The sequence below is a fragment of the Varroa jacobsoni genome, unplaced genomic scaffold (assembly GCF_002532875.2).
Source record: "Varroa jacobsoni isolate VJ856 unplaced genomic scaffold, vjacob_1.0 scaffold_244, whole genome shotgun sequence".
Taxonomy (NCBI): Eukaryota; Metazoa; Arthropoda; class Arachnida; order Mesostigmata; family Varroidae; genus Varroa; species Varroa jacobsoni.
The window spans coordinates 263,669-288,336 of record NW_019213146.1 but is presented as its reverse complement, the minus strand read 5'-3'; the positions used below and the strand labels follow the sequence as shown (position 1 = coordinate 288,336).

Here is a 24,668-nt window from a genome sequence, read left to right as displayed (position 1 = left end):
GGCACAAATATAAAATCACAGTAATTTTAATGTTACTTTCATGCATTGCTTCTTTTATACAGATAGTATCGAATTTTATAATTTTTTTCTACTTACCTTGAGGAGATCAATTTTCTTCTGGAGTTCGTTCTGATCGCCACTCGGCTGGCTGCCCTTTGAGACTTTCTCCTGAGCCGCATTCTGCCAGCTGATGAACTTTTGGCAAGCGTCGGCAAATTTATCCAGAGCTTCCAGAAGCTGTCCTTCGTTGGTACAGCATGTTTTCGCCGATCCGCTCAACTCCTGGAATTGTTTTTCAATTTCAGCGGCAGACGCATCCCTCTGAAGTTGTCGGCCTTTGCTGGTGACGGATTCCATCATCGGCTCGAACGACTCAATGTCTTGAGCTAGTGATTGATACCGTCTGAACCGAACACGTCTCTGACTTACGCCCCTATCGCCTAATAATAATCATAAACCAAGACAGGTCATATGCTAGAAGAAAGCGACTAATGAATGGATTCGAAAATATTAAGTAATTTCTTTGATTTCTACGCGTCTCCAATTGAAATAAATACTTAGCAACGATTCCAAAACGTAAGCTTTCGAAGGCAGTAGTAGATTTCAAGCAAAGCCAGACACATCTAAGACAACAATTCGTATTTAAACAAAGTGCCTTACCCTCCTTCTGTAGATCATGAAGCTTCTTTTTATGGTCGTCAATCCATTGGCGCATGCGCTGTTCTGAGGATTTGAAGTCATCCCACTGCATGAGAGCCGACTCAGCGGCCACCTTCGCATCGCCGATACGGCTCGTCAGCATTTCGATGTCGCTCTGCAGCTTGTGCACATCATCAATAATCGCCTGCCTACCGTCTTGGTGTGTCGATCTAACTACGCGTTCGCTGGTGTTAACTGCTGAATGAACCAAACCTTGGCCTTCATCCATTTTGCGGAGTGATTCTTGCAAGACTGCTAGTTGCTCTTCGATAGCTTTACGAGTATCATAATTGCGGCTACACGAATCCGTTTTCTCTGTAGCCAAAACTATCCAAGCCTTAGCCTTCTCTACTAACTCGGAGAAGCTCTTGTGTTGCTGAAACGCATCTTCAGCTCGGCCTAACATGTCCTTTGCCAAATTGTTTGCTACTTGTAGGCGGGACGTGAGCACCGAAAGTTGATTTCGGATATATCCCTCAAGATGAGAAGCAAGAAGATTCTTAGCATCATTAGTAATGTCGTCTGCTTGTTCTTTAATATCGTCGAGGTGTTGAATGTACTCCTTGATCTTTTCTACTGCCTTCTCTTTCGTTGGAAGGTCGGGTTGTAGGACTGCCTTGAAAGTTTTAATTTCTGTCTCGACCTGTAGGAGCTCTTCTGAAACTTCCTCGTAATCTTTACGGAATTGCTTCAGTTCCGCCCATACCTGTTGCAACTTCATATCCACCTCTTCTATCTCATTGCAGAGACCCTGGAAATCATTACGAAGAGTTCCGACCTCGGTTTCGACCATCTTCTTGCCCGCGTCCGAAGTACAACCGTCGCGCAACACTAAACTTTTAGCCTCTAACAAAGCACTCATTTTTTCCGAGCCCTGTTTTCGTTTGGGTAACAATTTTTCCAAATCTTCAATTGCTGCTTCAAGTGCCAGTCTATCGCTCAAACTCTTGGTATAATTAGGAATCTTTGATCGAATCTGGCGCATCCAATTGATTAGATCATCTGCGCACTCCTTAAGCTTGGTATGGTTGGCAAAAATCTCCTTGAGTGTGTTGATAGCACTATTAAGTTCCTCAATCAGCTGGTAATATCTGGTAACAGCCTGCTCGCCTCTTTGAGTATACGTATTGGATGGCTTGATCTGAAGCAGTTTGGCTGTCTTATTCTTAAACTGAATGACTGTACTCTCGTCCTGTTTCATGACGTAAAAAAGATGCTTAACAGCCTCCCATTGGACCCGCTTCTCTGACAACGTGTCTTGAGGTAGTAAGGCTTGCTTGAGGTTAGACTCAGCTTGATCCGTCATGTTGGTCACTTGTTTTATTAGATTAAGGTAGTCTTTCCAGAGATACAATTGGTCGTCTAACGAGAGCTTTACTGCATTGAGACGACTGACGAAACTGCCCTTAGCGTCTTGAAGTTCGTGAAGGGATTTCTGTAGGGCAACATGGCCTACTGGAGCAGTCTCACTCAAGAGGTCCTCACATTGTCCGCTGATAGAGTTGATTTTGGCAAAAATTTCATCCTTTGTTCCGAGTAGATCTTGAAGTATCACCATGTTAGTTTCGATGTCTGTGACTTCTCCACTCTTTGGTGTCTCGATAGCATTCAATTTGCCAATGACATCAGCTAATTTTTGTCGACAGTCAGATACGTCCTTTTCGAACCTGCCGTGGTTAATTACGTATTGTTGCCATTTCGTCTCTTGCTCCTACAGAACAAAGGTATAGCTAAGTTTTTGTATTTTCGATATGAAAAATCTTAGTATATATATGTAGCCTTCATTAGCTAATCAAATATATAGCTGGAGCTAGTGAAAAAATACCGTGTGGCCTATGCAGTTTTTTCTACAACGAAAATTATATTTAGTTTGACCTCACGTGGATATTGGAATAAAAGTCGCAGAGGTTACTCGAGGTCTACGGTCAGCTATGAAATTCAACAGTGTATTACAATACTGTGAAAGACTGAACGACTTTTTCCAAAAACTTTGATTGGGATCGTAAAATCGATGCAAGTATATATATCGTATTAAACTTGCCTTGGCAAATGTCTTGACCTGATGAAAGCGCGAGTCGAAATCACTTAGGCGAGACATCCTTCTATCAGCTTGATCGCCTACAAATTTGCGGACCTCCTCAAGAACCTGCAGTATTTCCGGTTCCCTTTCAATAATTTGGGAACCAAGTCCTGATAGAAATAACATTAACTAACAGTAAGTCGAAGGTTCTTTATATCTACCTATGTGAACTCCTTATCACTAACATTTCGTTCCTACACGATGTGTTATAGTCGATTACAAAAATGCATGTCAGTGTGGTACTGTTATTTTATATGCAGTGGTTTTATGCAAGGCAATCTTTGACAATCGCTTACTTGTTACATTGGTGAGCATTTTCTCCTTATTATCCAATGTGTCAGCGAGCGCGACGGAACAAAGCTCAGTCTCAAGCATTGCAAGCCAGCTACGCAGCATGTCCGCTTGTTTTTCTGACTCAGCCAGTCGATTAAGAGTTTCCTCAAGGGTTTCTTTGTCCTGCATGGCTCCTTTTAGTAACTCGCTGAGACGCTTTTCTAGGGCGTCAACTTCGCTCTTAATGGTTGCATGACCGTCATAGTGGGTTCCCTCCAAAACCGCAGGAATATCACTCTGTCTCATTGAGTTCACTATCGCCTGCTTATCGTCGAATGTGTTTATCACAGCACGCAGCGTTTCTACGTTACTTTGCATTGTTACTTTATCTACATCGGTATCAAGGCACGAATTGATGCGTTGTGATACACCGTTCAGCCAGTCTGAAACCTCAGTGATTTTAGTACGCAGCTTCTCATGCAAGACCACTTTTTGATCTGTCTCATGTGTCACATCGCTGAGCTGTTCATGGAGTTTTCTGAAGTCACCTAAAACCTTCTGTAGGGTCTGTTCAGATTCAACGTCACGCCCCGGAATCGAATTCGCCTTGCTCTGCAGCTCGTTAAGCTGATACACATGATCGTTCATCTCAGACAAGCTATTCTGGGCTTGGCGAGCCGCAAGTCGCTTCTTGTCAAGCGTTGGCTCCAATTTCGTCACCATAAGGAGCTGGTTTGAAATGTATTCGATGAACAGGCGCATCTTCTTGAGCGACTCTTCGTATTCAGTCCACAGGAACTGCACTGATTGCAGTGAGCGGTCAAGCGCAGCTAATCCACCGAAGATTTCGTCGTAAAGATCTTGCAGCTGCTGGATCTGCGCTTGGGCTACTTCCCAGCCGGCTGGTGAGCTGCCGGATTGCAAGGCCTCTCCGGCCTGGACACACACGTTCACAAGGTTCATGAGAGCACTTCGTTGGGAAAGCATATCTCGGATAGCTTCGATCTTCACTGTCATATCCTCCCGGTTTCCGGATGGCATAGGAGCGATGCGACCATACTGTGCTCTAGCGCTTTCCATTTCCTTTAAGCAGCAAGCATACTTTTCCTGGTATTCTTTATGGTCCACGACATGCTGTTCCGTTTTCTTGGCGATGTCCTAAAAGGTTTAATGTGCTATTAACGCGAGGGCAACACGCACGAAAAAGTGCTAATGACGTTTTCTAAAAGCTAATTGTGAATAGTTGTAGCTTACATACCTTGCATGTTGTTAGAACCGATTGAAACCTAGTGATTAATTGAGACGACTGCATCGAAAGTCTTAGTTCACCACTGGATTTTTCCAAATTGTCGGCGTCCGCGGAAAGTTTATCGAATGTATTCTGGGAAGAGGCGACTTCATCAACCATTTCCTGTGCAGGATTACTAATGTTAGCTGTATGATTTTCAGAAAGTAAGCCCTAGTCATAATTACTTTTCTCAGTGCGAAATCCATTAATTATAAAAACAAAAACCAAGTTCAAGAACAGGTCTAACCTTGAACATGTCCCGTTGCTCGATTTTCTCGTCAAACGTATTTTTTAAAGAGAATTCCTTGATTCGGATCTCCCAGTCATTCGTCATCGAGCTCAGCCTGTCGTAATCATCCTCAAAATCTTGCCATTGCTTCAGTTGGTCTGCTAGTCTTCGTGTAACTGCTTCGAGTTCATTTTTAGCTGTTTCAAGGTCGTGCTCGAAGTTCCTGAAAGTCGCCTGCATGTCCGATACAACCTTTAATGGCACTCGCCCATCGATTTGGGTAATGATGTTTTTCATCTTTGTAATTGCAATGTCTCCTTCGGCAAGCTGATTTGTTACACCAGTCGTTAGCTTGTCGAGTCGAGAAATAAGCACACTCTTGCTACCGGACACATCGGTACCGGTTCTAAGACGATCCTTCATCCTTGGTTGCCATTGAGCCTCGTGAACAGTTTTTATTTCTTTGAAGTCGGACATCAGGAATGTAAGTGCTTCAAGCATGTCCCACGCATCCTGCAAAAAAGTTATGTCCAGTCGTATTATAAGATAACGTAGCGGTGCGTCATTTTAATTTGGGAGCTTTAATATGCATTTTTTTTTTGTACATAGAGAAATGTGGATTACCTTCAACGACGCAGTCATCTTGCTGCTCTTATCAGCAGCCTCCTCGACCTTCTGCAGGTGACCTTGCGAGTGCAGCTTTTCCTTGATGAGCTGCAGCCTTCCCTGCAAATGGCGGAGACCTTGGTCACTGAGCTTGATGCGCTGGAGCAGCTCGTGCATCCGGTCGCTATCGGGCGCCCCAGCATCGACGTCTCGCAAAATAGTCGATCCCTCTAAAAGTGCTGTTTCTACATCCTCAAGCAACTGATCAAGGAGTCCGAGGGTCTCTGAGTCAATGTCAAGTTGCCTTCGATTGTTAGATGTTTAAACAGATTAAAATATCGTTAGAAATAAAACTCTATACTATATAGGTCATTCTATCGACTTCGAAAATTCTTTTCTAAGGTAAAAACCAGTAGATGGACGGATAAATGTATTTTCATTTATACCTACATGCATAGTCATTATTACTCAGGTCTGCACATACGAGTACGTGTTTCGCCTTATACTATTGTTTTTTTTTTAGCAGTCTAACGGTTAAATAAAACAAAATTATTTGTTTTTAGAATGTTGCCCACCCATTAGGAAAGTACCTGAGAGCTTCCTGGATGTTTAGCTGAAGCTGATCTAATTTATCTTTGCGTATTTTAAGGCCATCGCGAATAGATTCTCTCGAAGATTGAGGAGTCTCGTGCATTACGGCCTCAGCTTTGCTTTGAGCTTGATTTAACAGAGTTGGTCCCTGGCTCTTACATTGGCCCAGCAGTGTCTGGAAGAGACAGAAAGAACGTAAGCTAAACTTCAAGCATAGGTCACTATATACTGTCAATTTTCTTAAATGGAAAGGTGGTAGTTTCTTTCAACCAAAACTTAAGAACACTTTGTGTTTGCTGTATTTTATCTTCTACTTAGAATGGCACCTGAAGTTGTGTTCTTCGAGATTGCCAGTCGGAGTCCGGAATTTTTGCATCAAATGTAACTTGCGCATCGCCAAACCACATGTCGAAAGCCGCGAAGGCCTTATCCAGGGCAGCTAAGCCTTCCAATGAGGAAGAGAGGCCGCTAATGACCTTCTTGATATTGGTAAGAAGTGTACGGTAAGTTGAGTTGGTCTGAGTAACCTTTGTTTGAATAGAGTCGATACGCGACACCTGGTACAGCGAATGACCTTCGTCAGTGAATGCGTCCAATGTTCGCTGATACTTCTCGACAGTGTCTTTTAAGGTTTCGGCTGTAGTGAGTAGCTCACGTCTCTCCGGTAAATCGGAGTTGCGTATCGCCTGCTGAATTGATTGAAGTTCGGTCTCGGCAGCCTGGAACGAGCTGTCGATTGCTCGCTGATTTTTCTCAAAGCTGTTCCATTGCTGAATAACGTTCTCGAGATTGTATTGAGCCTCGTCGCTCGTGGCACGATGTTGACTGAGCGTCTCCTCAAGTTCAATCATTTCTTTTTGAATAAGCGCAATGCCCGATTCGTTCGTGTACTGGTACACTCGTTCAGCCGCCTCTTGTATATGGTTAAGCATCGATTCCCCATGATCAAATTTGTTCCTCAGGCTCTGAAATTGCACGGGAAAGATGTACGTCAAAGACAACAAAATCATTTGATATTTTACTTTTATTATTCTCCAACGTGCGCGAGCCCCTACTACTGTGGGAAAGCTATTTAACCCGTATATCCTTGAAACGACGCGAGTATAACCGAATTCCGATGGGAAATTATGGTCTCTTAAGGTAATTACATCAGATGCAAATGTTGTACATGCAGAGTAACCATAATAATCCGTAATACGCTATCATCATATATTGTCTTGTACTTTTCTACCATCTTAATACGTACGGTAAGTGATCTGAGCTTGTTCTGAATGTACTCTTTATCCCCAGATGATTCCTTGTGCTCCTCCAGTTGATGGCTTAGTGTGACCAACCACTCTCTGAACTCCTTTGTCATTTCGTTTAACTCAGAATGGTGCTCGATGGATACAGCTAGACGCTCAAGAAGTGCCGCTGATCGTCCGACAAGTGAATCATAATCAGTTTTTGTTTTTTGGACGAACTGTGAATAGTTAAGATCTCCATCCAACATGTTGGCTTTCTGAACCATGCTGCTAATAAGCGGTTTCTGTGATACGATGTCTTCGTTTACAATCTTTTGGGCCTGTGACAGTGCTTTCTTCTCCTGCAGAGTAGCTTTAAGCTGTGAGTTGATATTTAGGTTATTTATCACTTCCTTGAGCCAATTCTCAATCCGTTCCTGAGATTGTTTTAGCTCGACGATCTGTCCAATTGACTTTTCCAGCTTACCTACTTGTGTTCCGAGGCTCTCGCAAAGTTTATCGTACCGCTTGCCGAGTTCCCGCAGGCGGGCGCGAATGTTTTCGCGCCCGTCAGCTGATGTTACCGGATAAACCCGCTCTGCAAGATCAGTGAGACGATCAAGCTCCGCTTGTTTCTGCGAAACAAGGTCGAGAAGATCCTCCAAGGATTTCTTGGCACCAGACAGCTCTTCCTTCTTCTTAGATAGATCAACAAAGTGTGCTTCGCAGCTGGTCACCCACGCGTCGAACTCATCGGATCGAGTATCGAAGTCAGAATGAAGCTTGGCATTTTGAGTCCACTTCTGGGCTGTTTCGCGAATATTATTCAGACCAGATGAATAAACGCTGCGGAGAGCTTCAACTTTTGGTGCGTGTGGATTTTTTAAATTGTTGATCTGAGCTTGCTGATTGATAATCTCCTGCTCAAGATGATTGAGCTTCTCGACGTACTCGTGTTTGGCTTGAGCAGTTGCTTTTAGTGGGTGTTCCCTTGGGAGATTCATAAGAAGCCAATCTTCTAGCTCCTTGCAAGCTGATTCAGTGTTTTCAATGGCCTCAAGTACGGTTTGACTTTCCGTACAAACGGAGTCACATTTTTCGAAGAGCGATTCCCAGGCAGACCGAAGGGTACCAACCTCTCCTATAATACCATAATAACAAAATCAGGTAACGGTAAAAAGGATAGTCTAAAACATATTGTATTTGTTAAGACGATAAACACTCGACACCGTGATCTAATGCAAAGAGACAATATACGCCTAAACTAATTTAAATAAGGATAATATCCGTTTGCTTAAGTCATGAGAATAAGCAGATAGAGTAAAATAAACCAGTTGTTATATGCAGTTGTGTACTTATTGCACGCACCTTTAATGGCGGAGTGTCCCGTAAAGGCGGTTTCTTCCAGAACGGTCTTTAGGGTTTGTTCTATAACACTTAGATTACTGTCGCCCTTTGGTTTCAGGTTGTGAATCTCTTTTGCCTGCTGCATGACGCGTCGTGCTGAATCAGCGTTCGTGATTTGTAATGCTCTCAGCTGGCCAACTTTAGCCTCAATGTCTCCGATCATGCTTTTCAGATCATGCATTTTAAGTTTAAGATCTTCGTGATGGTTGACGCGCACTGCACAGGTGCGAAGGCACTTTTCAATCGCCTGCTGACATTGAGCTTGCTGCTCCTGAGCTCGAGAGACCTTGACACGAACCTGATGGTCATTCATACTAGAGGAATACTCTTGCAATTTAGTCATAACCGGTTCGTGAAGGCAAATATCTTGGCTAAGCACCTTGTAGTGCTGAAGTTGCGAAATCTTATCAGCCAAAGTTGGCATCAATTCCATATCTCCTGAAACCTGTCGATTCAATTCATTCAGCCAATCGTCAACGAGATTTAGCGTGTCCTGAAAGCCCGACCACGATAGCAAATTGGACTCGACGTTCTTGATCTGATCGTATATCTTGATCCAAAAATTCTCCCAGCAGTCTTTAAGCTTACGCATCTGGGTGCGTACCTGGTCTCTCGATTCGATGTTAAGAAATCCCTGGATTGTCTCGCCGAGTTCCGACATTTTTATTACTGGACGCTCTAACTCCGGTTTGGCTGCACACAGCGCGCGAAATCGTTCTACCCGGGACTCTAGTTCCTCCTTAGAGCTGCCAGTAGGAGCCGCTAGCTGCTGTTCAATCTTCTCGATATTGGCTTCAACCTGTTTGCAGCAGTCCCGATATGACTGTTGCGTACTGATGAGATTCTTCAGTTGGGTAAGAGCATTCTCCAGTGAAACCCTTACGGCCTTGTAACGTTGGATTATATGATGAACCTGATTCTCCAACGAAGAGTCCGAGCCTTCAGTAGTTATCCGCGACATCATTTGATCCAATTGTGAGAACTGTGTTTGTCGCGTATTTAGAGTTTCCAAAAGCCCATTAAGCGTTTCTGTCTGTAGTTCTAGGTTGTCAAAGTCAAAAGCCTGTACGGTTTCGGACTTCGCTTGAGCTTCGATTGCGGACAGCCACTGACCGAGGTTAGCGATCGTCTGCTCAATAGCTTGCCATTGTTGTAGCGCGTGCTCAAGTTGGGCCTGATTGTCGGCCAGATTAATCTCCAATTGCGTGAACTCTTCTTCGATTGAGCTGTGCTCGTTGTGCTTATCGGAACACTGGGACGTTGCAGCACGCATCGCATTCAGCTTTTCCCGTCCCGTCGGCATCGTAGAAGAAATTTCAGCAAGCGAAGCGAGTTTTGCCTCAACATTGAACTTGTCCATGGCTGGATTACTACTAATGGTCCATCGAATTTTCTCATCTGTATTGCTTATCCAACGCTGCGCATCGTTCAAGGCTGTTTGATATTTCCTTTCGAGAACTGCTTGCATCGTCTGCAGGGTATTGTTGGTCTGTTGGAGAACATTGCTGAATCGCTTCTCAATGTTATTAATGTCTTTGAAGAGATGGTTTAGGTCCAGAGCAGGCTGTTCGCTTTGCAGCTTCATCACATCCTCGTTGATCATTTGAAGCTCAATGTTTGACTCAAGTTTTTGTTTCACCTCATTGCAGAGTCTCATTGAAGTCGGAATATCATCGGTGTCACATTTCGATACAATATCCCGCTGTTCTTTCAGCCATTCGGCGAAGTGCGAAAGCTTTTGCCGAATGCTGTCCTCAGCTTGTTGGACGCTACAAAGTTTAGACTCAAGTAATGAGGCCTTAGACTGCATCGAGTTCATCCGCTGCTCAACCTCGTCGAACTGTTTTGTCAGGGGAGCCGTATCCAGGATACCGCCCAGTGACGAGATCTTGTCCCGTACACTTCTGAGGAAGTTGCGCTGAGTTTCAGCTTCAATGTGGTAGCGGTCGAGTACAGAGCGACCCTTTGATTCGGAGATGTTCTTCAAGGCATCATCGAGATCGCTCGACATTTCTGTCACCCATTTGTCTACAGAATTTCTAGCAATTTCAATCTGTTGGAGTGCAACGTTTAGATTCTCCAGATTGCCCAGTAACTGGGTAATCTGTTCATAGAGAACAGAGAATTGCGCAACTCTATCTTGTGCATTGGTGCGTACTGAAGCGCTGTCGAATCCTGGAATCGTGTTGAGTTTTTCGCATAGTGTTTTGATCTTTCGGGCGTACTGCTCCACCATTGTCTTTTGAGATAGTAGAGCCTCCTTTGCTCGCTGAAGCCTCTCTATCGACTGAAGTATATCAGGGCCGGATGAGTTTCTCGCTTCTTCTGTATGCTCCACTGTGGTTCGAAGAATCGTGTCCACAGTGTCCTGTAGATCCCGACACTCATCCCATATCTGTTTGGCAGTATCCACGTTCGCAATTCGACGCGCGATTTCGGACGCTACTGTCTCGTTGTTTCGGGATATAGTCGTGAGTACATTTTGAATGGTCATAAGGTTTGACGAGTCCTGCTCAATAAGCTTTCGACCTAAATCGGTAACCTGTTCAATCTCCTGCGTTGGCATGGTGGACTGAAGTTGCGTTAGCTTCTCTTTGACTTCCTTTACAGCCAAATAACTGTTCTCCAAGGGGCGAAAATTTTGCATCTCCGAGTGAATATCCTCAATTGTCTTACTCATCCTTGCAGTGGACTGATTAAACTGTTCTAGCTGAGCGTGCATTTTTTCAACTTGTTCCGTGCGGCGACGAAAAAGAGTGTGCACATTATTGTACATCTGATGTACCCTATGCAGTTCATCATTTAGCGTCGTTGGTTCGCCATTTTCGCCAAGAAGTTTGTAGTCGACATCGCCCAGCTGTCGTTGTAGGTTTTCAGCAGCCTGTCGTTTGTCGATGATCGTAGTTTCGATCGTATTAAAGGTATGCTTAATCTTGTGAAGAAATTCGGGAGTAGGCTTTGTTGTTTCAAGCTGCTGCTCCAAGAGCTTCAACTGCTCAATGATATCCCTTTGCCAGTTGTCAAAACCACTTACGGCTTTGGCCACTGTCGACTTCCTTTCTGTTAGCTCTCGTTGATTGTTGACTGCGTTTCTTAATGAGTTAAGCTTTTCCTCGAGGAGTTTCGCAGCTTCAGGCATTTGTTCAGAGAGGTGATGGACGCTCGGTGTCAACTCGTTGATGTCGCTTAGGGTGTCATCAATCAGCTTCGTGATAACCTGAAATGATAAGTGTTTTACAAGGATACTGAGTTTATGGTATTTATTTTGTTATATTGATAAAAACATATATATATATATATATACTTTCCCACCTCAAAAAGCCAGTCTCATTCAACCGTTTACCGACTACGTATGCATGTAGCATACGAATGAAACAGTACAGGTACGCAGCATATAGCGAATGATCTGGCAACACTCACCGTGCTAGCCTTGTCGGCAGTGTGATGAATGGACAACGTGTTTGGAATTTGTTCGAAAATTTTCTGCACATTTTCGTTGATGGTCTCGAGACGTTTCTCAACAGTCCGGTGTTCTGTGATAACGTTGGACAGTTCGTTGGTATGTTTGCGTACCGCATCCATAATAACGTTAGTCTCTTTCCTAACTGTCATGAGCCTGTTTTGCAGATGAGTCGCTTCGGGATGTAGGAACTCATTGAGTTTTGAATCGTCAATGCGCATCTGCACTTCGATTATCTTCTGCTGCTGTTTTTGGATATCCGAAGCAATATGCCTATATTCTTCCTTCACATTCTCGACTTCAGCAGGATTCGAAGCTTTCTTTCTATTATTCAATGTCTGCCTCAACACATCGAGCCATTCCTCAAACCGTTGCACTGTGTCACAATACTCGTCATAATCGCTTACACTTACACTAAGTTGATTCACTTTCTCAGCAGCTTTCTCGTCAACCTTTTGCCAAAGTACTTTAGCCTGCAGAAAATAAAGGAAGCACCAAGTTAGACGTTCAATTAAAAGATCATTAAATGATACCAGTAACAGTTTGTAGACGGTACATGAACATTTTATGAACCAAATAAGAATGTTTATGCCTACGTACTTGCCGCTTGAAATTTAATTATAAGTACAGTACCCTCTGGCAAAATATTTAGTTGTTATACGGATTTTCGGATAGTCAAATTAAATGGAGCCAACTGCTCTGTTACAGATTTTTTCTAAGTACAACAAACGCAGAAAGTTGCTTTCAGAACAGGCTTTAAAGTTACTCATCTTATCATTAAAGAGTTACTTCTAATAGCACATTCAAATTCAGAAATAGAACGTGCGCTTCACTCAACTTACTTCTTTAATTTTTTGAGGAGCCTCTTCGGGCAGGTCTTCCATTTTGGCAATGTTGTCTATATTTACGATATGTGACTTCGTAGTTTTCGTGATGGTAGATATTTTTTGCAAGTAGGATCGACAGTCTTCTACTTTGCTAAAACTTGGCGTCGTATAGGAGAGGTCGTTCATCTGCATTTCAGCCTGTTTCACCTCATCATCGACTGCACTAAGCAGCGCCTGCTGGGCCTTCTCTGTATGCTGTATCTTAACGAGTTGCTGCTGCGCGACATTGATGTCCTGAGCAACCTTTGGCAGCATGGGCAATATCTCGGCGAGATCCTCGTCATCTACTTCCGTCACGATTTGCTCTACCTTCGCTTTGGCGGCGGTCGTCGAATTGGTTAGATCGGCCGCAGCTACGTGCTCGGCAATCTTAAGAACTTTGTTGGCAGCGCATTTTAGTTTGGTGCTTTTATCGTTAACTTTATTGAACACGACGTGCGTCTGCTTCTCGATCTTCGTAACCTCCTCGGTAAATTTGCTGTCTTCAAACTGGTACTGTTTGAGTTTTCCGAGCAGTTCCTGTGTTCTGTCCATATATTTGCGATGCTGATCCTCTTTGACCCGTAGCGCTTCCATAAGTTCGGCGGGTGTGGCGTACTTATCAAACGACGTGTAGTTGGACTCGGCCAGAGCAAGCAATTCAAGAATCTCTCTTTTGAGGTCTTCGCAGGACTTCGCTAGTGCCCGGGTCTGCTCCTGCAAGGCGCACATATTTTGTTTCGCTTGCTCCGAGACCAACGTAAAGTCGCCCTGCAGCTGGTTAACCTGCTGGCTCAGCATCTTCGGCATGGCCAGTGCAGGTGCAACTCTACGTGCCTCGTCAAGAAGCGCTGTTTTCTCAGCCTCGAGTTTTGTCACGCGCTCTTCGTGCTCCCGTTGAATTTGATGGAGCTGATTAATGGGAAGGTCGCTTGCTCTGACTTCTGTCATCCATTTGGTGACTTTGTGGACCTCTTCGCGATAGATGATTATTTTGTGTATCGTCTCTGATACTTTCGTCGTTAGCTCGATCGAAGGAACTAATTGGCGATATCTTTGCACCAAAAACTCGAGATTTTCCTTCTCGGCAACAGCTTGCTGCTGACTCATATTTGGCACCTGAAATTATTGGTAAGTTTCAATGAATTTCGTTTTTATAAGAAATTCTTTTAGTACATAATTACCTATACACTCTTAAGTACTCATAAAGCGTGGGGCAAAAATCTCTTGGCGGCTTGCAAGTTTCGTTTTGAATCAATACAATATGCATACACAGTACGTATATATAGTCGAGAGACTTTCTTTCAGACTATTTCTTCCATTATCTATACATATATATATATATATATTTCAGAAATTTCTTACATTATCTATACATATATTAAATTAATAGAATTCTAAAATATATTTATCTATAAAATTTACAAGCTTTTGTAGCTGCTGTATCAGCCACTTGATTTCGTCCTCTTTTGAGGTCACATCTGTACAGATAGCTGTGAACTTCTCTCGAAGCCTTTCGTAGTCAGTAGCAGAGGGGATGTCGGTCTCCAACAAAGTAGTTACGTTTTTATCCACCTCATCCATCCACGTGATAACCTTGTTGACTCTAAAAACAATAAAAAAAAAATACATCATTAGTTCAGTACATCTGATAAACCATGGAGGTTGCAAAACGTGCTCAATTTTTCCTCCGATGTATTTCAAATAAGAACCTTCGTGGCACCACTCACTTTTCCAGGTACTCAGTGTATTGTTTGTCGGACATGGTCAGCAGGTTTTTCGTTCTTTTAATTTCGTCTATGACATTCTTGAGCTCTTTATGATTGTTCTGCATCATTTCCTCGTTGAATGGATGGATCGGGTGTAGGCCGTTATTTGTAGCTAGGGCTTCCATCTCCTGTAGAGTTTCGTTGAGCAATTTGAGATCGCCACAGTCGGTGAAGAACGCACGGTGTCTTTGAGATACGTTCGCGCTTTCGGTCTGGCCACTAGTAATCAGCACGAGCTCTTCACGAAGTTCCTTGCGAATGTTCTCAAGATGCAGCATAAACTTCTGGTTAAGCTGATTCAGTTTCGATTGCTCGGTCAGATCGGGAAGCCGGGAGGTAACTGCATTGTACCTTTCCTGTAGCGACGCGACGCGCTGACCAAACGTCGGTACCTGGGCTGGATCAACTGTCGATAGGACGTCCTTTGCCGCCGCGATGAATGATAGGTACAAGTGTTGGTACGGCCGAGAGAAGAATGCAACCTGCTCTCGGAGACCGCCCTTTTGAAGGAGCGGTTCAGCCTGTGCCAACCAGGACTCAAGTTCGGCGGTACGCTCTTCGAGGTTGGTCCAGCGGGTCAATGCTTCCGTGAGAGCCTGTTCCCACTGTTTTGACAGACTCTGCACATTCTGTAACAATCAATAGTATATTTAGTTAATGCAAGCACAATTTATAGCTGTTACTTTTTTTTTTCTAGTATGCGTCCTACTCTAAATCTATAGAATTAAACCTGATTATAGTTGAGCACAAAGAAGAGCAACAAAAATCTACTTACGATAAATCTCTGATAGATTGACGAAAGTTTAGCCTCTAGTGAAGACGCATCAACATTAGCAGGGCCCGCCTCTTCCTTGATGTCCCGCATTATTTTGTTTTTGCACTCCAGGATAGACTGAATCTCTATCAACCTTGAGAAGAAACTACGGTGTTTTTCTAGGAGGCTTTGAACGGAAGCCTTATCCACGGGAGCTGAAATAAGATTGATGTTAAGATACATAATCTACAGCGTATAGTAGAACGGCTAACTCTGTAGTTTTTGATACGAAAATTGTATAGCGTGCGCGATTCAGTAGGTTTTTCATTATACAATAATAGTTTCTTTATTTAGTTGTAGATTCTACCAAAGCACGCACCGGTATAGGTGGAAATGAGCGCTTCAGCCTGATCAAGCCATGGTGGAATCGTCTCAAACTCGGAGAGTAGCGTGGCAAGATAACCGAGCAGATTCTGGATCTGGGTTAGCCTCGAATTGAATCTACCCTGAACTATAACCAGTTTATCCTTCTCCATCCTGAGAACATTCGTCATCTGTTCCATTTCCGGTGCCGACAGCTGCGCTACCATTGTCTGCACCTTACGGAAAAGTTCTCTACACTTATCGTCTAACGAGTGCATCTAAAATATGGGCGAAGGCCACAAATCCAAAGATTAGTCTTCTGGGCCATAAAAAGATGATAGTTACTATCCGAAGGAAAATTAAATAGAAGCAAAGCTTAGCCTAGCGAACAATGCACAATTTTATAACATATAAACATATAAAATACACATTGTTTAAGCAGCGGCTATAAAACGCCTATGATCACACTAACCTCACTCTGCATTCTACGTAATTCATCGGCGTGTCGTTCTAATGTTTCTCTTTCGTAAAGCAGTCTGGTGTCAAGAAGAACTTCATGTTTAGCAATTCCCTTTCTTAATGCGTCGATTTCGTGTTGGATATTCAATCGTGTCTTAAGAGAATCATCGGCTATCATGTATGGCGTGATCTATAGGGGCAAACAAGAAAAGCTGTTAGTTGGCCAGGAAATATTAAGATGCTCCTTAACTATTGCAAATACCCATAGCCGAAAATAAAGCTTTTATTTCTAACGCTACATTTGAATTTATCGGTTTGAACAACGACAATGCTTACGACATGGCTTAGTGCGTTCCATCTTCTTTTAAGTTCCTCTATCCGGGATCGTATCGTGCTTAATAGAGGTTCCTGAATCTTATCATATAATTGCTCGCTAGTCTCAATAAGGCGATCTTTGAGCTCCGTGAACTTCTTTGCGTCCGAGAAGAACTCCTACAAGAAAAGTCATTATAGTAAGCAGCTTTTTCATAAAACTTCCAAATTTTAACATGAATATATGTGAAAATTCCCTAATCCAAGCCCTCACCAATTTTTGAGTTTCTGTTCCGCTGGCGACAATCTCAGCTTCTCGTACCCAGTTGTATACTTTATCGAAGTTCTCGTTGTAAAATTTGAAATTTTTGAACAGCACGTCGAGCGTTTCGTACAGGAAACGCATCATAGTCTGGACGTCGTCCCACTGTTCCGTGATTTCTCGTCCTAAACGCTCAGCCTCCGAGTGGTCTGTTCAACATTAATAACCCTCTTATTATATGCGTTAGTTAGGATATGACACGAAAATACGAATATACATTAAAAAAAAAGTTATAAATATGCGCTTTAGGAAAACGCTTCTGTAAATTAGCTAATTAATTACTTATACTCACTCATTGCCTCGCTGGATGTACAGCCGTCTAAAGCCGCTCTGAATTCAAGATTGAGTTTGGCAAAGTCCCCGGTATAGGTTTCAAGCTGTATCTTTGCTGCGTCCCATTCGTGATTCAAACCTTCCCTCAGAGCGATAGGCAACTTCCAACGCTGAAAGACACCTCGCGCTTTAGAGATAATTGTCAGCATTTTGGCTCGAAGTTGGTACAGCTTTAGCAGAAGGCTGCGTTCGTTGTTTTTAGCAGTGATGTCCGTGAGCCTCTTGTTGGAGTCCTCATACAGTGCCGCAATTTTGAACTGTTCTGGTTTGGCGGATCGGAACCATTCGGAAATCTGTTGTAAGTCACGGCTGAACTGATCATACTCTTCCACGATATGGTTGATTTTTGCGATATCATCAGGCTGCATGTCGGGTGGAACAGCGGGCTGAGCCAATCGATGCTCGCCGTCATCTAGGAACTGTAGGAACGTCAAAGTCTCGTAGGATAGACCAGAAGTGAGCCTAAAACAAATGCATAGCGAGTTAAAACAAGTAGGATATGTTGTAGTCAGTTAGCCACTGTTGAATTATGTAGTTGTAACATAGAATAGAAATAGTATAACCCTACATATTACACAGATCATACTGCTACTCAGATTTGTTATCGTTTAGACATTTCTACAACCGGAAAAAGCGAGAAGTCTGAGCTACACTTGACAGAAACACATGTTGTGTTACAAGATGTGATCGTTTCTTACTTTTGCCACCAAGCCTTAAGTAGGTTGCCAATATTTTTCCACTTTAAATCCATTTGGGGCCAGTAGGTCGCAATTGCTGTTTCGCCTCGGACGCGGCTTCTTAGTGCATGATAGAGAGGCTCTGTGCTGCTGTATTCACTTCTAAGTTTCCGGAAACTCTGCAAACAAACAGATTTCTTTCTCAGTTATCTAAGCTCCTAGTGATACACAGAAAGGTGACACATTTACAGGTAATTTATTACAGTATCACCATCATCTCTGATGCTTTGTTGTGCCTACGAACCCTGACTTGCTCGTCGAGATCAGGATCTTGTCGATTCAGCGTATTCTCGGCTTGCGCTAGGAATTCATTCATTTTCGTCAATTCTGGATCGATAGAGGTGGTCATGGTCGCATCTCTCGACTGGGCTGCAGAGTCAGGGTATTTGTGAAGAAATTGGGCTACATACGTCATGACCGATTTTTCGTCCGGTTGCGCTACGTCCACGTCTGAAATTGAGATAGATGTTAAGAATCCCAATTATCGAAAGTTTATCTATCGCGTAATGTCTTCGTTGACGGTAAAGTACGTTCAGTTGATTAGTGCACGAGATGGGATATCCATGTTTTTAACGAACACATCGTGGTCTTCCTCGTTAGGCTTGGTTAAAACTGACTAAACTGAGACACAAAGAAAACCTTTATTTTTGATAGAAATCATGCAGTGTTTGGTGCTGACTTACCCTCGGCATCGATTAGTTTTGGTATTTCGAGTTCTCGTTCAGCGATGTTGAAGGCCGTATCCAGCCTTTGTTTGTTGCTCCAGTCTCGTGCAGCGTCAAGGTCGATGCTGGACGCTTTAAGTCTTGACACGATAGCGAGGAAAGCCATTCCGTCACGCCATGATGGTCCGAAATCGTTTACGTGTATTCCGAATCGCCTTGAGATAGCATTAATATCGTTTTGTTAATATAAACTCAAGAATTTATATCAAAATTATTTTTTAAACAATTGCCGAATTTTTGTATACTTACTGCCGTTGTATACTGTTTGTCAGTATACTTACTGCCATGAGTAATGCAAAGCTGTCTAAGCAATAAACAAAAAGCCACTTACGCATCCAGAGCCTATGTTAGCCAAGTTAAATATAACGTTATTAATTGAAAAAATATATTATTTAGTAAAGTATTTAACGCAATTTCTTATTTACGTAAATAGCGCAATGTACCACCAGAGCCAAATTCACTGGAGTAAATACTAACTGGCTTATGGCATTCTTGACCCACTGTAGCAGAGCCTTTCGGGCACCTCCCTTCCATTTGTCAGCGACCGTGGCCTCCCTGTCATGGGCCGGGGAGGCCACGTGCGCTGCGGAGGTCGCTGTCTGCGGGAACAGGGTGGCTGTATGTTGCTCGATCTGGAAGTGAAGGATAATGGTCCAGATCAATCCGAGGATAATGGCCGGTTTCCCGTCGACCACATCCGTCGAGTTGATGTTCACCAGTTTGATCCTTCGACGCTCCAGGAATCTATACAGATTAAATTACGCACAGAAAAACAATGAGAGAAAAGAAGAAACCACCAAAAAAGTTTACGTGTTAATTACGCATAAAAATAACGTTTTATTCGGGCGAATATGAGTGGCACACCGGCAACTCATAAAGCATTTCTACTATATATATCACTCCGCAATCTATATATGTTTGGTAATTAGTTTCCATAGTCGATCATTTGTACCTAAGCACGGTGTTAACGTTGGATATGAAGTGCAGTCTGCGGAGTACCCGACCGCGTTCCCCTGGCAAAGTCTCCCCAGACAGAACTTCGAGTAACGCCAAAAGCCGCGTGCCATTTCGTAGATCTTCAATGAGGTCCTTGATGCGCATGGGCGGCACGCGCTGAGCCAGGACATGGTTAATCCAGTTGACGAACACTTTCTTTTGCACTCGTTCTTGTTCATCTGCGGAACGCGTACAACAAACAATAACTGTATTAATATAAGCACATAAACTATAATATTTGGCATCTCTCTGAAAGACATCATCAGGGCAAGCGCCTAGGAACGACGTATAGTTTTAATTACAATACCTGACATTTGTTCTGCGTGGCATCATCGAAGTAAAAGTTACGCGATTCTCTCCTTATATAGCCTTATTTAAGTGTAACAAAAATTAAAAAGCGGTTACCTTTATTGATACTGACGCACAGACATGCTCATGTCATAGACAAGTTCATATGGTCCAAGTTCTAATAGATAAAAGCGTTTACATTTAGCGAATTAAAAGGATTATGTACCGAAGAAGCGAACATCGCAGCAAACACTAACGAGCGGACATAAACAGTAGAATATATATATAGCTATAATTTTTATACCTGTGCAATATAATAGTGTGCGTTTAGCGGGCAATTTATAATGTAATTCGCTCATTTTTTAAGCATTGTCCTCTTGTCGGCTCTTGTTTAGGCTACTCCGTATAGATCCATATCTCGAACCATCACACATTGTGACAAGCGTATTTGTCAATATACAGTGAGCAATAGAATGATCAGCTGAAACATGCGGATGGCACTTTTTAAGGCAGCGCGCTGAGCGTATCACTTTTTGCTGCAAAGCGCAGGTAATGTCCCGTATCGATCTTTCTGTCTCATAACTTTCTCCCGCGGCTACTCCTACCTACCCCCCCCCCTCTCCCCTCTCCCCTCTCCCCTCTCCCCTCCTTCCCATCCTGTCGCTAACGCGGGGATAGGAAGTATCCACATATAGGCTATCGTATGCAATCACGTACCGTTGGCTTGCGTGCTAGTTAATAAGCGTGCGTTAAGTAAATAAAGAGAATGTGATTTTGTTTGTCTGTTTACATTTTGCACCCATAGGATCCTGTAGAAGGAAAAAACGTAAGCTAACAGATCAAAGACGTTCACGTCTTGAACGAGTAACTGCCCGGTGTGAATAATAATAACCGTTGGCCAACATTATCGCAAATACTAGATGCGACACAAAGAATTATTTCGGTGACTGATAACATGCTGATCAATTTAGGTGTTATTATGTTTGTGTAGATTCACTAAAGTCAAGATTAACTGATTGAAGAAAGCTATAGAAATCTAGCGTGTTTCGCAAGACGTAAATCTCAATAGGCTTTAGGACAGAAATTTAGAAGTGTCACGCACGGGAGAATATAGAACGTTGTCCATTTTGCCATTGTGCGGACGAGAATACCATCCTAAAATAAATATTTTTTACAAATCAAGCACATTTCCAAATCAAACGGGGCCATCACATACAGTTGACGTTTTAGCTAGGCGCAACCAAGGGAACCTCTTGAAAAACAGGCCCATTTTCATTAGGTCGCTAGAGGTGTAATTTAATGCGTGTTGTTTTTCTTCAGTTTACTTTAATATAATAGTTGCTGCTTAGCCACGCCACACTACGCTACGCTAAAACACGCTGCTTAGCCAAATACTTTATTTTTCAAAAACTCATCAAAGCATCTTCACGTTCAACTCAAAAAAAAAAATAACAATCTGTGACTTGGTACTTTGTTATAATCTCAGTATATTTAGCGGTTTTGCTAGCAAGAAAAAAAAAGCTAGTTTTCAAATTCTACTTTCGTTAAGTTTCCATTTCTATAACACTGTACTTATGGAACAATTATTTACAAAACCCTAAAAGTTATTTACCAGGCACTTGTTAATCTACAGATGTTCTACTGAGCTTTGTTTAGACTGTTCGGCCCAATATCTTTATCTTCACCCAGGAAGAACCGTCGGGTGAATACGTGGCTCAAAATTTGTCAACGTCACAATACGACACTATAAAAATTTCAAAGATTTCTGTCTACATTGGCCAGCACCAGCGTGCGTCAAGTCATTCGTTTTCTACACAGCGTCTACACACGGCAGGTCGTGCAAAAAATACATTGATGATCATCTTATTTTCTACATTACGAGTCATCTACACACTTTTTTGTTTATCAAAAAATAGCCGCAGTGATACATTGGATTAATCGTTAAAAAAAAATGGCCTGAAAGACGAGCCTTCGTTTGTCGTTATGGCACTCAATAAGAATTGTAGAACAAACAACAAGGTATTATTGTCAACCGAATCAACGTGTAGCACTTAGGCACCTAATCGCTTGAATTTTACACAAATCCACGATACACGAATCAATAAAAAAAAAAAAATCTCATCCGGATTCGTTTAATAACATGACAGTAAATCATACTGCCAGTGTTTCATCTATATTATCCCATACAGTAATATAACATTAAAGGCTCGTTCAGGTAACATTTTTTAAACGCCTTTCAGAAATGCTGTTTCTTATCATAACGAAATAAGCCAAAGTCTGATGAGGTGGTGCTTTTAAGGAAAATATGTAGTAAGAGAGATCATGGATCCAATAGCTAACTATTTTCTTTGATATGTTAAAAAATGCTCCCAGTTGAACGTGAATGCTTACCATTAACATACTTAAAACGTACGCTATCTGTGAATATATATATATATATATATGCTAACCCTGTAGAATAGCAAGTAACCTAGGGAAATAACGATATGTATACGATCGCTTCGAATCCCAAGACTAGTGCTCACATAGGGTTCCTTTAGTATCTTTCTGCCCTAGCTCAGTATCCAAGCAATCACACTCACTGGAATAACAGCCATAGAAGTCGGCACAGATGACATTAAAGTAGCTTTAAAATTGACTAAAATGTTAGCAGTCACCAATAAAAAAGCCTTAATATTTAAAAATTTAGATCCTGTTTCAGCAGATCGACTGACTTTGAAACCACCCTGTTTATTTATTTTGTTCCCACGTCAGAGTCAAAGTCCGCTTTCAGTGTGCCATCCATTCGTTCGTCGTCTAAATTAAATGAACCCATATTTGACACGAGAGACTCACTTAAGAAATCGGCTTACTTCATCAGTTCGCAGCGCAATGTTATGCTCCTTTTAAAAAAACTACTCCTTACGGCAGCACCAGCAACGCCTCAAACTTATGTATATATTTATACACGTTTTAGACCTTCATCGCTTTCTTCGTTTACTGAACTCCTCACTCACAGTATTCATCGATGATATCGGCTCCACGAGAGCCTTTGCGGCGTCGAGAGGCCTCCAGCGTGCTGATTGACAAGACCTAATAGAGAGCCGCCTATGCAGGGTAGCCAGCTCACTTTTGCTCCTTTGATTTAGAAAGGTCTCCTATTTTACCCTGCAAGTATCACCGTTGTTGCTACGCAAGCTAGAGCCACCTCCAGGAAACGCCACCATCATTCCCTTTAGTCCGAACCGTTTATCTGCAGCGGTCAGCAAAGTTGGCGCTGGGCTTTACGACCACCGTTCCCCTTTACAAACCTCACGGAGTCAGTCACTTACTTTTCTTTCCACGTTAGCTCAAGCACTGGTCCACTGACATTTCCAAACGATTGTTCTTGTGTTGAAGCCACTACAAAGTCTACGACTCAACTATATCTCTCCAAAAGAGCACTACCGGTGTTATCACCTTTTCTTTAACCGCTTCCTTCGCATCCAGTCTGGCCGCGTGTCGCGTTCTTGACGCTGATCCCTCCAATTCACTTTTTACAGACTCGACGACAAATGACAGAAGGTAGACACAACGACTAGCTAAGAATAAATTCAGGGGTTTGAAATACGGAAGCCAATAGCTAAGGGTAAGCTCCTGGGCTCTTACTTAGTTTAGTGTCAGCACCACTCAGAGCTTCCCCCACACAACTGACTTCACGCCGCTTAGATGGACGCTGATAAATGTGTACAACAGATCTGGCTGCAGGACAGAATAGTACAGCAGACGATGGAATGGTTCTTCTTGAACGTACGCACCAGGCCTCGGTTAGGTCCTCTTAGTCGAAATAGTGTCTGCTGTTGTTACGGAACAAGACTCGGAGTCGACAGGGTTGACCGGCTTATAGCTCACGAGTCGGTGGCTTGGTCACTCTGCACTTAGACTATGCGGCAGGTTTGGGTTCTTTAGATAGCTACAACCAACGCGAGCATAACCGCACTTTGTTTCGTGCTAGCAGCCAGTCGTCCGATGAAATGTCTGACGATGATGCCGGACGTAAAACTCGAAATATAGAGAACCAGTATAAGGGAGCATAGTGGCGGATCGTTTGCAGAGGCCCATCTGGCTATCGAGGGTGGAGTTCCCCCCTTCGAGGGGTGGCGAGGGACGCCAAAGGGCAAGACGATGATGTTGGAACGTTCGTATGGGGCAATCCTAGAGGGCAAAGCAAAAATAGGATTTGGATAACCGGGGTGGAGGGCATAAGAAATAAGCTGGGTACATTGGGTGAAATGAGAGAAAAAATCGTCGTCGCCCTGGGGATAAACGAGAGGAAGCTTTAAGAACTAAAAAAAAGCTGCACGAAAAGCAAAATGTAACACCGACTTTGTATGGACAGCTAAACTTGGCGATTAAGTGAGCGAAATGTCGAGGAGTGAATGTCGGAAACATACAACCCGTGGTCGTGATGGCCATGGGGTGTTACTAACCCAGCCTTTTTCTTTGGTAGATCAATTCTCGTAGATTCTGTGGCAGACAAAAATAAGTAAAGATCAATGGGCAATGTTATTATGGAATGCCGGCGTCTCCCCGAGTAGATAATGATACGAGCGGTGACGAAGACAACCGCAAGTATAGCAAAGCGGCATAAGTGGGTCTTAGTTAAAATGTCATCTTCCCACTGTCGTGATATTTACTTTGGTTCTAGGACCAGTATCATCCATACGTAGTTGCTACTCGTATAATACTACACACATTTGTTGAACGTTATGATAAAGCGTAACATTTCTAAAACGATTCAAAGAATTGCTTGCTAAATTTATTTTAATCAGGCTAAGTATCTATCACTGACAAAACGTTGTGCTCCTCTTAGATCGGCAATAGGCTTCAGCTTGCCACATTGGGCAGCACTGTTTACGGCAAAGTGGGT

At 42.9% G+C, this 24,668-nt stretch overlaps 1 protein-coding gene across 6 annotated transcripts in view; it reads right to left on the bottom strand.

Moving 5' to 3' along the window:
• LOC111274017 (uncharacterized) overlaps positions 1-24,668 on the bottom strand; it is a 127,024-nt gene that overhangs the window by 64,672 nt on the left and 37,684 nt on the right. For all 6 annotated transcript variants that reach the window (XM_086967498.1, XM_086967494.1, XM_022856106.2 and 3 more), the window contains exons 3-28: positions 19,449-19,671; positions 18,974-19,240; positions 18,455-18,651; positions 18,016-18,221; positions 17,733-17,890; positions 16,994-17,496; positions 16,654-16,850; positions 16,404-16,559; positions 16,081-16,257; positions 15,625-15,886; positions 15,267-15,460; positions 14,453-15,120; positions 14,148-14,328; positions 12,699-13,841; positions 11,817-12,329; positions 8,358-11,613; positions 7,013-8,130; positions 6,093-6,731; positions 5,766-5,941; positions 5,194-5,479; positions 4,588-5,082; positions 4,311-4,463; positions 3,076-4,210; positions 2,741-2,889; positions 661-2,410; positions 97-440 (exon numbers count right to left, since the gene is read on the bottom strand). In XM_086967498.1, the coding sequence (XP_086823624.1) occupies positions 97-440; positions 661-2,410; positions 2,741-2,889; positions 3,076-4,210; positions 4,311-4,463; positions 4,588-5,082; positions 5,194-5,479; positions 5,766-5,941; positions 6,093-6,731; positions 7,013-8,130; positions 8,358-11,613; positions 11,817-12,329; positions 12,699-13,841; positions 14,148-14,328; positions 14,453-15,120; positions 15,267-15,460; positions 15,625-15,886; positions 16,081-16,257; positions 16,404-16,559; positions 16,654-16,850; positions 16,994-17,496; positions 17,733-17,890; positions 18,016-18,221; positions 18,455-18,651; positions 18,974-19,240; positions 19,449-19,671 (14,546 nt within the window). The remainder of the gene's footprint in view (positions 1-96; positions 441-660; positions 2,411-2,740; positions 2,890-3,075; positions 4,211-4,310; positions 4,464-4,587; positions 5,083-5,193; positions 5,480-5,765; positions 5,942-6,092; positions 6,732-7,012; positions 8,131-8,357; positions 11,614-11,816; positions 12,330-12,698; positions 13,842-14,147; positions 14,329-14,452; positions 15,121-15,266; positions 15,461-15,624; positions 15,887-16,080; positions 16,258-16,403; positions 16,560-16,653; positions 16,851-16,993; positions 17,497-17,732; positions 17,891-18,015; positions 18,222-18,454; positions 18,652-18,973; positions 19,241-19,448; positions 19,672-24,668) is intronic.